The sequence below is a fragment of the Megalobrama amblycephala genome, linkage group LG20 (assembly GCF_018812025.1).
Source record: "Megalobrama amblycephala isolate DHTTF-2021 linkage group LG20, ASM1881202v1, whole genome shotgun sequence".
NCBI classification, from domain to species: Eukaryota; Metazoa; Chordata; class Actinopteri; order Cypriniformes; family Xenocyprididae; genus Megalobrama; species Megalobrama amblycephala.
The window spans coordinates 4629148-4647457 of NC_063063.1; the positions used below are offsets into that span (position 1 = coordinate 4629148).

An 18310-nucleotide genomic window follows, 5' to 3' on the forward strand; every position below is an offset into this window, starting at 1 on the left:
TCATCTGGGATCATGTTGAACAATTTGAAGCTGCAGTGAAAGTAATTTTGACCTTCAACTGTTTGGTGCCCATTGAAGTCCACTATAAGGAGAATAATCCTGGAATGTTTTCATCAAAAACTTTAATTTCTTTTCGACTGAAGAAAGAAAGACATGGACATCTTGGATGACATGGGGGTGAGTAAATTATCAGGAAAAGTTTATTTAAAAGTGGACTAATCCTTTAATAGACAGAGTGACAGCGTTTGCACATTTGTGTGTCTGCTCTTTAAAAGTACCTAGTTGCTCCTGATTATTAAAATAAAATAAAATGGACACATCTCTGTGTATTCACAAAACCAAATAACCAGTACAAGATAAAAATCAGTGAGATGGAGTACTACCAAAACATGACAGAATAAACAAACTGTGTAATATTTAAAAAAAATATTTTTTATATATATAAAAAATAAATCTACTGGATCATAATTAATGTAGCATAATGGCTATTCTACAAAGCATGACACTAATGTGGTATCTGAGAATAAGCTGTGTTTTACCTGTGGGCGCCATTCCTCCAGCTTAATAATGGTCAGGATATGCAGCAAACAGAGAGAAATACATAAAAGACAAAAATTAGAGAATTGTACAGCATAATATTTGGCAGTTTCAGCTACGGAGATGCCAGGCAAACACTGTTACCTAGCATGAAATCACACCATAAATATATTACACTTCATTTCTTTATCACAAGAGCAACAAATACTTGAAATTAAAGCATTGTGACCTGTGAAAGAAAGAGCTTTGGCTGAAATCCTATTTGACACAAGGCATTCATTCCAGATTTGGCAACACATCACACCTAGTGTGGCGAAGGCATCTGAGCGGAGGTCTCTGTGACTAATCACATGGGAACTAAACTGAGAATAGGGCTGGAGTCTCCCTTGAGTTTGTTTTGATTTAAAAGCCTGAAACCTGTCAGCATGCCCCAGCAGCTGTATCAAAATTAAACCGTGTCCTTGCATTGTAAATGCTACATAAAAGGGAATTTTCAAAGCAAGAAAAATGGTGAGAGGTGCAGATCAATCTGAAACAACTGCTGAGATGGCAGCCCTGTTACCAGTAGGCCAAATTCAAACGAAAGCAAAATGCAACCAACAGGCTTAAAACACTAGAAAATTAGAAACATTAGGGTGCAAGCCACAAAAGCATCCACAGAAATTAAGGCACATAAGGGAATTCGAGCAAAGCATGTCAATCAAAAGAGGCAGCAGTGGATGGAGCAGAAGGTCCGTACCGCTCGCCACTTCCACAACAGGCATGGGCTGATCTTCATTCTCTTCTGATCTTGAATCCTGTGGGCCCTCTATAAAACATCATTTAAACAGCTTTACACACCAAGCTACTAAAGGAAGTGAAGCAGCTGTTAACATCATAAAAGCAAGCCAGAAATAAAAGGTTTAGTTCCACAGCTCAGTTACAGTGAGACTTTAATTGAGTTCTGAAGGGTTTTGCTGAAAGCAAACAACTGGTTGATTAACAGGATGATCAACACGAACACTATGACGCAACATAAATTATAAAGGAAATAAAAGGTAATCAGAAGTGCATCCTTTAAAGACTGCGTTCAGAGGACAAATGTGTCACAGCGGTGCAACAAAAGCTGTTCCAGTGTCCCAATTCAAAGGCTCATTCGAATACAGCCTACAGATGCATCCTTCTTTCCCTGGGCCGGAAAGGAGAGAACGAGTGCATCCTTCGCAGACTAGCCTATCCCAAGATTCATTGTGTGCATGTGACGATTGGATTTTTTTGAAAGAAAATGCCAGATTACACATTGCTTTCAGCTTACTTGAATGTCTAATGAAACAAATGTTAAATATTAAAGCAATTCAAATATTGACTTATATCTTACCAAGATGTGATTTTATAGATAATTTTTACTCTTTATTATGTACATAAATTGACCAAGGTAAACATATTTAGACAGGTTGGGAACTGTTTTGTTTTCAGAGTTCTTCTCGGTTTGATCTTTGTGGACTTCAAAGGATGCAGCTTCTCAATATTTAACTCTGCAAAGTTAGTAAGAGGCATTTCATTACATTAATGAAAATAAATGAATAAAAAGTGCAAACTGAAAGGGAAAAGGACAAAGTACATTTCAAAGCATCTTTATTAGAAGGGCTGCAATGCATACCACATTGCTTCTCCTCAGAAGAGGAGGTTCCTTCAGCCTTACTGAGCTCAACATCCACCTGTTCTTCTGAAAACTCCTCTGTGAGACAACGTTGGTTAAAAACACATAGACAAAAATATTGTTATAGTTGTTTGGGACAATCAATATTTATAAACACATGTTTAAAATGCATTATTGTTGTGCATTAATAATGCATTATTCGTTTTAATGCATTATGGATATTGGTAAAACCTCATTCTATATTTATATATATATATATATATATATATATATATATATATATATATATATATATATATATATATATATTTATATATATATACAGCAAAGAATAATTAAGCTCTTCAAAGGCAAGAAATTAATGTCACATCCTGTGCAACAGCAACCATTTTACTGCATTTTATTGCTCATTCTATACATCTCAACTATTAATGTCACATCAAATATCACACATCCTGGAGCAATCAGTCACACTGTACTGTGTACCTCAATGCAACTTTAACAGAATTTTCCTAGCTGCAACTGGATCCCTGAACTTAGCTAGGGGGAAAAAAATAATTCAACAATGTTTGTTTCGTAAAGTTAAAAAGACGCCGCTAATTTTACTGTCAAATAAAATATAAGGAGAGAAACAGATGGCAGCTGAATGTACTGGCAACCCATAAAAGCAACAACCTGCAGTGCTGGAAAATAACAGCTTATTGATCTAAAAGAAACGAACATTGTGCAAAAGACCTAAAAGGAATTTAGTCGATATTTTACATTGTTTTCAAAAACGTTGGCACTCAAACAGTATAAATGCTAAATCTTTGAAAAGAGTGCATTAGACACTGAGGCACATGAACCTCCTCAAAACTCAGCTTTACTGAACTTTATACTGAGCAGTATACTATAGGGCTTTTCCTTTCAGGAAAATTACCAGCAAATTAACCTTCAGAGTTCAGGTGTAAACAGGACCTTTTCATAAATACAGGCAATTTTCCTGAATGAGAAGTTTTTATGTCATTTGTAAATTACCATTTTCACGCTATATGTGAACAAAAGCATAAGATTACCATTACAAGCGTGGATGAGGTCTGTACACTCTGATGAACAAAGTCTGGATTGGGCCAATCATCAGTTCTGACAAACGGGACATGATTAGTCCACGCTGTTTAGATTAAGGATAAGGTTCAAATGTGTGTGGGTCAATGACGTGATGGATCATTTTTTTGTGTACAAAGGCCTTAATAATAATAAAAAAACAAAGACATGACATCCAAAGTATGTAAGGTAGTACAACTAGATCTCTTTTATTGAATCCAAAAGGCTTTCATTATATTTTGCTACATATAAAGGTATTTAAAAGATTTTGAAGTGGCAAAAGGTCATTCGGTTTAACCGTCCAAAGGCCAATACAGCCATTTCATTTGTCATTAAAATATCTTAAAATGTAATAAATGTATATAATTTTTATTCTGGCATGATTTGATAACATCATATATCAACATGGTGCAAAACAGTATTAAAATTATGTGTAGAAGTCATTGCTTTGTTATGAGAAAGAATGTCCGGAAAAACTAATTTCATTGATGTCATTCGGAGTAACCAATATAAAGGGACATGCGTTCAATATCATGTGACACGATGTGACATCATTCAGACACCTGCAAAGGACCACATAGTCATGAAGCAAAGTAACTAACTCTCTCTTAACTGTTTGAAAAATTCATGTTTTCACTTGCTCATACGCATGTCCCGAAACATCAGGTCATTTGGTACAACCGCTATAAAACATGGAAAATGTAATATTTTAAAAACTTGTACTAAATATAAAAGGTTTGATTGTCCTTTTGCTAGCTAGCTAGATATCAGTCTGTTAGCATTGTTTGAAAATATCGTCATTCGGTATAACCAAAAGTGTCATTCAGTAAAACCGAAATTTTGGTTAAGCCAAATGAAATTTTTGGCGACAAATTTTGTCCATCTTGTAAAAAATGACAAAAGCAGTGTTAACTGATTATAAAAACCACACAATCTCATTGTTAACATTGAATAAAATGTTTTTCACACTTTTAAAAACCTTATTCATTAATTACCCGTTTTTGTGTTCTGCTGTGTTGTTTTTTGATTGTTTTTTTTGTTTTTTTAAACATGCACTAGATGGACATCTTTCCATTTATCAGCACTGTGGCTCTACAGTTGGATACTATTGTGTGGCACTTTGTGCTTTCAAATGCAAAAATGTGTTTCTCTGCCCCTAACGCCTGTCACTCAGAAGTCAAAAAATGTTACCAAATAATGAAATTGAAGCACTTCTCTTCCGAGTGGAGGGAAATGGCTCAGCATCTACAGATAATTTCCAATGATTGACATCACAGAATTTATCGATATTTAAGTGTTGATGTATGAAAGGTAACGTAACGGTAAAACGTTAAGGTTTTTCTTGTGTGAACAGCAGATATGATGTATTAAGCAGAAACGTCACTTCAGTTTTACGAGTGTGAAGGCATGTGTTTACGAATTTACTTACAGGTGTGAGTCTTGAAATGTCCTGTTCAAACAGCAACTTACAGTAAGCGTCTCGAATACTGTCTGCATGAACGTGCAACGGAAGTCAAGACCGTATTCTTATCAATTTTAACAGGACGAATCCAATCGAGCCGCGAGTTCATCCATGAGATCTTCATTAACCGACAGCAGAGTTTATATCAGGGTGGAGAGTGGAGCATTTGAGTCACGTGTAGCACACAAAACTGACGGGAACAGCTCCTTTGAAGAACAGTGACTGGATCTAAAGCCCTTATGTCTCGGTCGATGCAAGTTAACGAAACCACATGTCAAAACCGGCAGGTCTGAGTTCTGTTATAGAATGCCGTTGTCACTCCCGTAAATAACTGTACTGTATGTGAACGGACCCATATTAAGGACTCAAATACAGGACTGATAATCGTATTCTTCTGCTGTGTGGCCACATTTTACATGTGTGAAAGCGGCTAATGTTTAATACTGTGCTTCTAGCCACTAATGCACTAGTTTTACTATCTATAACATACTCACTCTCTGCTGTGCCATTGCAGTATGTGCCATTTATTTGTGGAAGATGCTCTGAGTTATTGTTTCCTCCTTGTGTGGGCCATTACAGGAAGAGCAAAAGGGGAGAAAGTGTGCACTAGTGAAGGCTGTAAACTAGGGAAATATAAGCTACGCACTAAAGAATGCAGGGGGTCGCAGAGAAAAAAGAGAGAGCGTTATGGTCCCGTTTAGGGCATGTGAATACATACAACACAACAGAAGACTCTGTGGCAAGCTGGCACCTTTACAAAAGACTGTCAGTCAATACCACGACTGTGTTTGTCCTTCCCCTCCTTACACATGCTTGGAGTTCAACGATTGGCAGTGGCTTTAAACAAGCAACTACATTTAGAAAACTCTGTGTTTTCTAAAAGCCGGATTTTCCCAGGGCTATCATGCAACATCATTCATTTAAAGGGATAGTTCACCCAAAAATCATTTACTCACCCTCATGTTGTTCCAAACCCATAAGACTTTCATTCATCTTCAGAACACAAATGAAGATATTTTTAATGAAAACTGAGAACCCACCCCCCTTAGTTACTGTTGCTTTGTCTGACAAGCCGTAGCGCTGTCACGCCACACAGAGTGAAAAATACATCGCAGAGCAAAGAGGATACGGACAGCACATCGACAGACAAGACAGAGCAGGTTACTTATGATATTAAACAAAGTCCCAGCTTTCAAACTGTGTAGTTATTAAAGGTCCCGTTTTTCGTGTTTTTTTGAAGCTTTGATTGTGTTTATAGTGTGCAATATAACATGTGTTCATGTTTCGCGTGTAAAAAACCACAGTATTTTTCACATCATTTACTTATCTGTATACCGCTGTTTCCACTGTCATAAAAACGGGCTGATGACTTCCTTGTTCTATGAAGTCCCTCCTTCAGAAATACGTAACGAGTTCTGATTGTGCCAGCGGTTCCTGTGTTGTGATTCGACAGCAGTTTAGCGCATCTTGCCCGGAAAGGTCACGCCTCTTACCATAACGTGTGCTGCACATAGTTTTACATGTGGATTATTGTGGTGTCATGCCGAATGAACACAAAAGACAATAATTCCCGAGAGACTGAACTCTTTAATCTCCACAAGCAGCGACAGAAAATGTACAACGTTAGCACTCACTCAGAAGAGTACCTCATACGGAAAACAGCCATATACATAAACATAGTCCCTCTTGTGGCCATTATGTGCACTGCAGTCCAACATTAACTATTGCAGTAAGGATACCACAATTATAATTTTCGGGAACCGAGTTAAACATAAATTGTAACCATTGATCTCTAAGTACAGCGTCCCTGGGAAGGCCAAACAAAGGTGATTGGACTGCGGGATGAAAATAACAGCGTTTCGACGACATGGCGACAAACACACTCTACAAACGCAACTCTTGTGTATTCCTGTGGGCGGAGGTTAGTCAAAAAACTGTTTTAGTGACGTCATTAAAGAAGGAAGTAGAGGGATGTAGTCCAAACTGGCCGTTCGATGTAGGCGACTTCTGTTAAATAAAATATCTCGCTTGGCATTGAACTTTGAGCTTTAAAATTTTACAGATTTTATTTATACTCTAACAACAACATTACACACTAACTAAAGTTTGAAACATGGGATCACGAAGAACGGGACCTTTAAAGAAATTCAAACAATAAAAACCGTTTTGTTGCTCTTTAATGTGTCGTGACCATGGTCGCGATAGATTGCTGTAACGCCTCAGCTCAAGAGGCTCGTGAACCGATCGTCTCTTAGTCCATTTATAGTATCAAACAAACATGAATGAACATGAAAAGGAATGTTGTTTCAAACGCGGAAAGATGTCAATATACACAATTTTTCAAGTTTAACTCCACCGAGGTTAATCTTCTAACTCCTGACTGCTTTGTCGGACAAAATGGCGGATTCGGCGTTCTGATTGGTTAGATTGCCTGTCAATCAAACTCCCTGCGAAGGGTCAATTTCTGTCCCTCCAATAAAAAGTCTATTGAAGATGCTTCATAAAGAGATTGTAAAAGAAATCCATATGAATTGGGTGATCTTCTGAAGAGACAAGATTGGTTTATTAAGATTTAATGTAGGCTTTTATTAACATATAAACATTGATCAGAATGTACATAGAGCACTCAAATTTGGGCATGGACGCTCAATCATGCTTGTTTGATGCGTGAGATCCAATGAGATTCATTCTCGCATGTTACGCAGCACATTTAAGCGTCCGCAAGAATGAAGGATTGTGTTTCAAACAAGTACAGTTGAGCTTTTGTCTACCATATTTGTGTGCTCTATGTATGTTTGCTGATCAGTGTTTAAATTTCTTGTCTTTTTTCTGTGAAGGCCAAGTATGGTAACCCATAATTTGTCCTCTGCATTTAACCCATTCCAGGTTAATACACACACATTCAGGAGTAGTGAACACACACACAAACACCCTGAGCAGCGGGCAGCCATTTTGTTGTGGTGCCCGGGAGCGATTGGGGGTTTGGTGCCTTGCTCAAGGGCACCTCAGTCATTTCTGCCGGTATTGAGAATCGAACCCCGCAACCTTCGGGTTACCAGTCTGACTCTCTAACCATTACGCCTGGCAAATATATGTGAATAAAAGCCTAAATAAATCTGTTCATCAAAGCAATTCTGTCAGAGTTTTGAGTGAATAGACTTTCAATAGAGGGACAGAAATCTCAGATTTCATTAAAAATATCTTAATTTGAGAAGAATGAAAGTCTTTTGGTCTTGGATTGACAAGACAGTGAGTAACTGATGACACAATACCTTTAAGAATCTAGAATCTAGTTGACTAGTTTAGATTACACTAAATGCTAGAACGACTGTAGAAATCACATTGAAATATGCCAGCTGGGCAAAGTTTCATTGGATTAATTCACTGACAACTGTTTATACTTTTGGCAGAACTGTGAATGACAGGGATTCAAACTTGCTCAATGTCCATCAATTGTGTCTTTACATGCCTTCATTAAAACACTGTCTCCTTACATTTTCTGTAACCCAACTGAGAACCAATTTCATTACTGTGTGCTTTTCAAAAAGCCTCAATGGTCTGTAAACAAAAAGCACAAAACCTCACACACATGCGGAAGAAAGCAGGGTGTGTGAAGGCGTTGAATTAGTACCAGAGAGCGTCCTGAGAAGAGTGTGACCCACATGCCTGGATTACAGCACGGCGCAGCTGCAAAGCCTGGATTGAGGGCCCAGTCAAGCATAGCCTTGTGGTTTATGTAAAGGAATTAATACACAAAGCTGTATAAAAGAGTCGCAGCCACTGCGGCCATATTCATCATCTGAAACAACACTCAAATATGTGTAAAGATCATACAATGTCTTTGATCGTTTAATCTCCCTAATTTGATACGTTTATTTGCTCATGACATGTTAGCAGTCATGCTGATTGATATGCATGTGGTATCACAGTGAATTCATGTGCTAATGAAGTCATTAATATAATCTCATTATAGTAGGCACATGTGCAAATCTTTCTCTGGTGTATTATACAGAACTGCACTGTCTGATAATATCTTCCCCTGGCAGCCAAGATATATTTGATTTTGTCTATGATAACATTTGCCCTTGCAGTATTTAATAGTGTGCACTACATATAAATAGATATTATTTTTATCATTTTTATTAGCTGTGGAGGAAAGAAAGTATCTTTTATGCACTCAAAAAACAAATATTAAAGGATTAGTTCACTTTTTTAAATGAAAATTAGCCCAAGCTTTACTCACCCTCAAGCCATCCTAGGTGTGTATGACTTTCTTTTTTCTGATGAACACAATCTGAGAAATATTAATAAATATCCTGACGCATCCGAGCTTTATAATGGCAGTAAGCATTACCAAATGAGTATGAGCTGAAGAAAGTGTCTCCATCCACATCCATCCATCATAAACGTGTACTCCACACGGCTCCGGGGGGGTAATAAAAGCCTTCTGAAGCGAAACAATGCATTTGTGTAAAAAACAAAAATCCATATTTAACAAGTTATAAAGTAAAATATCGAGCTTCCGTCAGACCGTCTTCCATATTCAACTTACGAAGAAAGTGTAACACCTCTCGCAGTTCAGAAAGCTTATGATACGTCCTACGCCTTCCCTATTGAACTTACGGAAAAAGTGTAACTGATGCGACGCCAGTTTACACTTTCTTCATAACTTGAATACGGAAGGTGGTCTGGCCGAATCTAGATATTTTACTTCATTACTTGTTAAATATGGATTTTATTTTTTTTTTTTTTAAACAAATGCATTGTTTCGCTTCAGAAGGCTTTTATTAACCCCCCGGAGCCTTGTGGAGTACACGTTTATGATGGATGGATGTGGATGGAGACACTTTCTTCAGCTCATACTCATTTGGTAACGCTTACTGCCATTATAAAGCTCAGATGCGTCAAGATATTTATTCATATTTCTCCAACTGTGTTCATCAGAAAGAAGAAAGTCATACACACCTAGGATGGCTTGTGGATGAGTAAAGCTTGGGCTAATTTTCATTTGACAGTGAACTAACTTAATCCTTTAAGGCTCAACAAAAACAACAACTGTTTGCATAAATCTCAAATATTTTTGAATTATGATAACTTCTAATAAAATAATGTTTAAACAAACAAACTACATTGAGTTAGAGGAACTTGCAGCATAAAATTAAGATGTTCCAACTAATTTTAGCATAATTGAGTGGTGGTCCTGAAACCAATTAATCTTTTGAATTCTATTTCAAATCAGAATAACAGCAAATTCATATGCGAAATATTGCTTGTCACTGTTATTAGTGCAGTCATTACTCATATAGCCAGTGCAGCTTCAATATAACATTAACTCTTTTAAATGTCAAACATAACAGAATTAAAAACCAACTTTTTACTAAAAATCACATAAAATAATTCTTAATTTCAACATTAACTCTCCTTATCGATTTCTATGCAAAGCATGCTGGGAACTAGAAATGGCCAATTCTCAAAGTTATCAAGACAATTTCATCAAGTTAATATTTCCTTTTTTTAAAAAAATAATTACAAGAGAAATTTCAGTTTAAAGTACACACAATATTACATTGATGTAAAATTGATCAACAAAACTCATCAAAAAAGGTCCCCTGAATTTCTTTTTAGACTCTAGATCATATTCCATAAAGTACCAGTATGTCCTTCGAGAACAATTAAACTTGCCCTTCAACTATATTTGAATGTTTCATGAGAACACACACACCCTGTTCACATTGCAGAGCTTCGTTTAATAGTTCTGACTAATCAGGTAATCAGTATGTGTGTATTTATATTGACTGGCTGTGACACAATGAACCTGTTTTCCCACAGAAGCAAGCTCACCTTTCATTGGACAGTCCCCTGCTTTCAGCCCCACCGCTATTCCATTCTCCTTATGGAACTGGTTGCCATGGTGATGATCATTGATGGTCATTCCAGAAAGGGAGGTTGCCATGGTATCGCCAGAGTTGTAGTGAGCTGTGTGGCTATTGTGCGAGGAGTTCAAGAAATCGTGCTGCTGGTCCATAGCAAGTCCAAATGTGGATACTGGGTGGTGGTGGTGGGGTAAAGGTAAGGGAGAAAGGATAGAGTAAGAAGGGTATAAAAAGCAGAAAGGAGAAAAAAGAAAGAATAAGTTAGTGGTTGGTACAGGAGCAAGGCAGTTAAAAATCCTTTTGCCAGGCACTGATTGTTTGGCTCCGATTCCTTGCGGCAAAAATGGGTTTTTAAGTGCTGACAGAAGAAAATCCACCTAAAAAAATCCACAATCCATTAGCAAAAACCTCCAAAACAGCTCTCAGTTCAATGAGTCAACGGTAGTAGCGTCTTTCCACTAACTCTGAAGGACAACGTGGGTTGAATCAATAACCAATCGTCAGGATCCGACCCTTCCGCTGGCTTCACACAGGGCTGTCACAAGCTCAATGTAAACAGAGCCAGAGTGCCGGTGTGAACCTGGATATTTATACTGCCAAACATGCAGGACTAGCTTAAGGTTACTGCCATGTGGCTTAAAATAGTGCAGTCAAGCCAACGTGTCCCTATGCACCTCCTGCAAGCCTGTCTGTAGCCACTTTATTTAAACTATTGTAACGCTCAATAACAGTGCATTTGCAAAACTGCTTTAGCATGTTCTTATTGGCAAGATTATTTACAATCATTAACAATCACATTGTGAAATGATAGAAAACACCTTTGTTTTGCCAAAGACTGCAACAGTTGTTGCTGCCCAGGACACTCCCGCTCCAGAGCACTGAGTTGTTAAAGATGTTAATTATTTTGTAATACTATAATATACTATAATCACTAACACTGAAAGTCCATCTGATTAGTGATACATGTTCAGTAAACTACCCAGCCCAAAGAAGATTATACATGTTGGATATTTCACAGCTGTCCTTATGCAATTCAACCGACATACACAAACACAGACGCATTACACAGCACCCAGCCCTGCAGACATCCTGACAGCTCATGCTGATGTGTACGCTTGTAACACGGTGTGTTTTCATATATTATATAACCTATCAGTTGGAAGGTAATGGCTTTTCAACATATATATATATATATATATATATATATATATATACTCAGCAAAAAAAGAGAAACATCCTCCCAATTTCAACTTTCCAGCAAATTTCTTGTGTGTAAATATTTGTATAAACAAAAAGATTCAACAAATGGGACAAATTTCACAGGCATTTGATGAACAGAAATGGAATAATCAATCCCTTAACAGAACGGGGGTCAATATCAAAAGCCTATACGACAGAGGCTATATACATTTAAAAGAGACTATATCAGGGGCGTTTCCTCCGAGTAGGCAAGGGAGGCAGTGCCTCCTCAAAAAAAAATAGGATGAGAAAATAATCCATATTACATATAAAACAACACAAATATGACAAATTATGACATTAAAAAGAGCGCAAGTCATGCGTATTTCTTAAAGAACACTGCCCAACAGCGACACCCGCAGGTAAAGGTACACAGAGGAGTCATGCTTTACAGTCTATGGAGTCATGCCTCCCTTTCCTCTCATAGAAAACCATTTAAAATCATCAGACCCCCGGCGTGCGGTGGGTTTTGTGGGGGGTAATTGAGAATGAATGGGGGAAAGTCACGTGAGAGGAGGCAATGTCTCCATCGCGCTATGATTGGATGTAATTGGTTGTGATTGGATATGATTGGCTTGTGCGATAAATCCCGCCTCTCCTTGACGTGCGTGTCCCGCGCGTCAGTTTGACTGAACAAATAATGGCGTCAATCGGAAGACTAATTGAAAAGCAAGTAAACAGATCACAGTTAGATATCACCGCTTTATGTCACGTCAAAATCAAACTTGAAATGGACTGAAAGCTTGATGACTGCTGGGTTTTTAGTGCAATCAGTTTGGTGAAATTAAAAATACAATTCGTGTCTGTGACAGACGGTGTTTAAGGAGCATGACTGATGATCCAAAATATCCTAGGTTGACAATTAAAAAGAAAAACCGCAATACACAAATAAAATATATTGTTTATATTATTATTGCCTTCAGTTATTATTTTGGAATGAATGTAGAAATGCTTAAAACACTAACTTGATGAGACTGACTTGGTTCTGAGAGCATTACATTGTTAATATAAAATTACAAAATAGAATTGTATTTTTTTTGTTTTTTTTGTTTTTTGGTGTACTATAAAGTAATGTTTATTTAACAAGGAAGATGTGTCAACTTTAAGAGTAATGCACATGAATTTACATTGATTCATAAAAAAAAAAAAATGTGCCTCCTCATTTCAAAACACCACTTGCACGCCACTCACATTTGAGAGCAGTGCATTGATTTGGTGGAGCTGGGCAGGGGGTGGGGGTTTAATCATATTCTTATTGTTTTGCATAAATAAGTGCAGGAAAATTAACTTTTACTGACATTAGAAAAAAGCCAAACACCTAATTTTTATAGGGAATAATTTAAATATTCTACTCTTATTAAACGTACCATAATGAACTGACCGACAGCTACGGTGATTATAAAAGGACTGCTCTTTACTTGCTTTCTGTGTAATTCGGTGACAATCTGAAGAAAAGTTTTTGTTTTTCATGAGACTGTGACTTTTCCTACTTTTCCGCATATATTAGGGAGTGGCCAATAAGTGCTCCTCTGCCGCCATCTTCTGGTTATAGGCCTACTGGTAATTTCATGTCTTTTTAAATAAAAGTTTGTTTGCCACGAAGTGTTCCTTCATCTTTTAAACTTTTAGTTTTACAAATTGATCACATTAAAAATAACATTAAAATTGGATCATATTTAGAGATTTGAAGTGGTGGGAAAAGTGTGAAGCACTTTAAAAAAGTTCTTGACAAGTGCTTGAATTTCACTCTCAAAAATGTACATGAACCCTGAAATGAATAATGTAAAAACATTTGACTATTTTTGCGACCATGGCATTACTCACAGGAGAGCCTTATATAACTTGTTCATTCATGGCACAATATTTCTTCAATATTTCAATATATGTCAGAGCTGTTTGATCTGATACCTGTGGTTTATAACAGAGAATACTTCACCGAATTTAAATGCTTCCCACAAGATCTAGCGTTGTTATTAATTCTGTGGCGAATTCATTGCTTTCTCATTGGATCTCTCAGCGCTCTGTAGTAACTCATAGGTTTTGCTGTTTATTATTGTCTAAGCTGATAAACGGTCCACGCTTTGCAGCTCAAACGGAAACAATTTGGTGGTCTGGAGCCCTGTATAGTATAAATGAGAATATATACAGTAAGGTCCAAAAGTCTGCGACCACTGCTTAAAATACTTTACTTTTACATTTACAACAAGGTAAAGCCCAATAAAATTTTCACATTACTAACCCTTTATAAAATCCAGGTAAAGGCCAGTTGTAGGTTATGCCATGTTTCACCCCAAAGGTTTACCGAAGCTGCGTTTCCATTACTCTTCAAATAGCGCAAACTGAAATTGTGAATTGAAAATACACCCAACAGAAACAATTAAATTTCGCAAAAACTCCCATATGTCGCAAAAAAAATTTTTTTGCTTGCATGAGGTTGTTTTTCAGGTAATTCGACAAAGGAATATTTCGCAAAACTGCAATGGAAGCAGTTTTTTCATATTTACACGTCACCTGTACAGGTGCTTGACTCTTCTTTCATCATTTACTCACCCTCATGTCATTCCAAACAGCTCATCCTTGGAACATAAATGAAGATATTTTTAATATTCTCTCATAATTGTCCATCCATTGAAAGTCCACTCAACCAAAATTTTCACACTTCAAAAAGTAAAAAGGACATCATAAAAGTAATCTATATGAATTAACCACTTTAATCCAAACATTTAATTTGGGATTTTATTCGCATTGATCAAAGCACATCAATTTGGTAAACAGAAGCTCAACCGTGTTTACTTCACATGCGAGAAAGTAGGAACGTTACGAGTAAATGAGTAAACGATACATAAATTTCATTCTTGGGTGAACTACTCCTTTTGCCTGCCATTTTTGCCTTTATTTAGTTAGTAGAGAGGACGGGGTTGGGATAGGACCACAGGCTGTGACTTGAACTCCGGTTGCCCGAAGCACAACGCTACATGTCAGAGCGCTGCCCACGCCGCCATCGGTTTCTGCTTCTTGTACAGTCACAGAAAAAAGTTTCAAGCATTGCTGTGCTAGTTGTTACTGCATTGCTAGTTTCATCATCTGAGGTAAAGACTTAAAAATGTTCGAACAGTGATGGCAAACACATTCATTGGAGTAATGAGGAGCGAATTATAATTGCTCTACATGATGCACAGAGGGAAGAAATAAGTCTAAGACTGCTGTAGAGCATTAACAGCACCTTTATGGCCCTGTTTACACCTGGTATTAAGATGCGTTTTGGTCGATCGGATCACGAGTGGACACCTGGTGTTTTAATCTGTCCCTTTTGTCCACTTTCAACTACTTCTGTCCTGATTTCTTTGAGGGAAGGGTTTATAGACGGGTAAATGTATGGGTTTTTTCAAATCCTTCAATTTAATGGACAAAATAAGCTTGCACAATTTACATATGAATACACCTGGAGACGATGGAAAAACACTGAGAGCAGAAGCTTTTGTTTTTGCTCTGGCACGCTGTGAGTGCGTGTTAGAAATCAGAAATGGTGAGAGAACATTGTGCTTGGTACGTTTTTCATCTTCAAAACCAAACTTGGGTCTTCAGAGGACAAAGTTTAAATCCCCTCTGGCTAGCGCGCTTTCCATAATGTTTACACCTTAGGTGAGTTGGTGGAGAGTAGGTGGTCTTTTGTGTCTGTTCGAACACATTCTACTACGTAAGAGTTTCCACTATGAAAGCAATCCAGTCGAATGCATTTTTGACTACCTCTGGAAGTGGTCGAAAGTGGACAAGCTCAAAACGTTTTAGAACCCATTTACACCTGTATTTAGCTTCGTCCACTTGTGATCCGATCGACCGAAACACATCTTAATTCCAGGTGCAAACAAGGCCTAGCAGTATGACTGTACAACACACAGCTGTTGATGTTTCCCATTAGCATTTATTGAATACTTTCCCTGTTAGATCAACAAATTGCATTTCTCTTTGATCTTCTTATGAGTTTTCCTGCTATGTTTAGTCTACTAAAATCCACAGTCACAACAAAATCCTGTCTGGATTCTCCTTGGCAATGCATTGGGCAGTGGGAAAAATCTCACCTGTTTTATGTGCTTCTGGCACACAAAACTGTCTGGAGCACAGTGTTTGCACAAAGATTCAGGAACTTTGCTCTCTCACCTTTTCTCAAAGTTTTATGTACACTGGGAACAGGATGACTGCTCAACATTTGTTATTGTTTACCTAATATATATCTTCAAAAATGGAACAAAAGAGATGGCGGGATCCACAAGTCCGTTGCACTTTTCTAATTTTTATATATATATATATATATATATATATATATATATATATATATATATATATATATATTATTTTCAATTACAAATTAAATCATGATCATTACACTTGCAGTGAAAAGTTGAAATTTACATTTCAGAATGTTTTTTTTATTTGGTATGTCACTATTTTGCATTAATGACAGCAAAAAAATCATGATCATGTGATCCCATTTAATTTATAAAGACCATCTGTTACATTGATCACGTGAACTGCTTTGTACAAATTTGCTTATTTGATTAGTGACCTAAAGAGTGCAGAATCTGAATCTGTTTATTATTTATTTTATGGCATAGCTTTCCAAATTTAAATTGAATTTTGAATCCCTGATTTTCAATGTGGTCTCAGACTTTTAGACCCCACTGTATATCCAATGACCTTTCCATATATGAGCCTGAAAAACCTTTTAAACATGTCCTGACTCCACTTAGCGAGAAATGTATGTGTACCATAACACCACATGCCTCCGAGGGCCATTGAAGAAGCCCGTCTAACCAAGCACTAATGTCTGTTGTTTTTTGTGTAGCGGTGCCTTGTTGGGAGTGTTAAAGCATAAAAGTCATGCACAGTTGGCTCTCTAATGTCTGTGTGTGTATTCAGGGAACGAGAATTATGAACTTGGCACGATCATGGCCCTTTTGCAAACCCACATAAACAGCGGTATTGCAAGGGTGTGTGTGATTAGAGAAAGCACAAGATCAACATAGATGTTTACACAGCACCTGGGATACTATGCAAAGACATATTCACCACAGGGTACACATATAAAACCATCAGATGTGTCAGTAACTGAACAAAGACATCCAGTTTGGATTCCTGTATTCAAAGGCGAGGTGAGGGTTAACGCGGATAGTTGCCAGGACACAAGATCAGATCGCAGTTGTCTTTCCGTCATTATTGCCTTTGAGTTGCTAACGGAAAGCATGTGGCAAAAGTCAAGAGTCGCGTCCGAAATCACATTCTATATAGTAGGTATTTGGTATGAGACTTAATTCACTACTCTAGTCTTACTACTCTTCTTTATAGTTTGAATGTGTGCAGTATGAATAAAATTCGTAGGTACCTACATCAACAATATTGTCAAACTGTCAGTGTCATGTGACCTATACGGCATCAGTTCCGTCGCTTCACTGCCATTAACAAATCCTCTCTATTACCAGTCTCTACTATACTTAGCAGTATGTTAGTATGCTAAACATATAGGCATGGTCTCACATAAAATCAACAAAATTTATCTTTATTTTGATAATGCATTGCTTCTTTCTCCAATACACAAATAATTAGAATGACACTGAAGCTGAAGTTTAAAACTGGCTATTGAGATGATTCAGAGTGCAAGCTAGACTGTATGCTACAAATAGATGCAGCTGAATGCTTCCTTGTACACATCACATACACTTCCCCTTTCATTGAATGCTGTGAAACTGATAGTTCAAATAGACGTGGGAGCATTTGATTCTTCCCATGGAGTGTCAAGATGTCTTATGAAACAAAGCTCCCACTGTTCCACTGAAAGGATGTCAACAAACTTCTGGAATTTTTATGCTGTTCTTGTCAGTCTGTGTCGTGTTTGTAGTTTTGTGGGACAGTTCAATAGCCTTAGAAATCTAGAAAACATTATGTACTTGCAAGATTGCAAAAACATACACATACAGAGACAAGGACGTATCCACGCTGTAATCATCCGTTTATATAAAGGAATTAAATAATTCAGAGGATTTAAATGGATTTAAGGGAACAAAGAAAAATAAGGAAGAACAGTTAAAGAACAAGACTAAGAATTTTCTGTAAATTAATCAATTTGAACTATCTTTATTTTAAAATATGCACACGTTCACTCTTATTCATAAGAGTATTAAATGTGACCCTGGACCACAAAACCAGTCATAAGTCGCACGGGTATATTTGTAGCAATAGCCAACAATACATTCTATGGGTCAAAATTATCGATTTTTCTTTTATGCCAAAAATCATTAGGATAATAAGTAAAGATCTTGTTCCATGAAGATATTTTGTAAATTTCCTACCATAAATATATCAAAAATGTATGTTTGTGAGTGGATATGTATTGCTAAGGACAACTTTAAAGGTGATTTTCTCAATATTTTGATTTTTTATGGACCCTCAGATTCCATATTTTCAAATAGTTGTATCTCGGCT

The 18310-nt window shown here is 37.1% G+C and overlaps 1 protein-coding gene across 9 annotated transcripts in view; it reads right to left on the reverse strand.

Annotated features, from left to right (window-relative positions):
- mapta (microtubule-associated protein tau a) overlaps nucleotides 1-18310 on the reverse strand; it is a 46908-nt gene that overhangs the window by 20462 nt on the left and 8136 nt on the right. For 5 of the 9 annotated variants that reach the window (XM_048170342.1, XM_048170350.1, XM_048170348.1 and 2 more), the window contains exons 2-5: nucleotides 10563-10766; nucleotides 2177-2254; nucleotides 1277-1345; nucleotides 540-560 (exon numbers count right to left, since the gene is read on the reverse strand). In XM_048170342.1, the coding sequence (XP_048026299.1) occupies nucleotides 540-560; nucleotides 1277-1345; nucleotides 2177-2254; nucleotides 10563-10746 (352 nt within the window). In that variant the 5' untranslated portion in view covers nucleotides 10747-10766. The remainder of the gene's footprint in view (nucleotides 1-539; nucleotides 561-1276; nucleotides 1346-2176; nucleotides 2255-10562; nucleotides 10767-18310) is intronic. The other 4 variants (XM_048170345.1, XM_048170344.1, XM_048170351.1 and 1 more) reach the window with 4 other exon arrangements.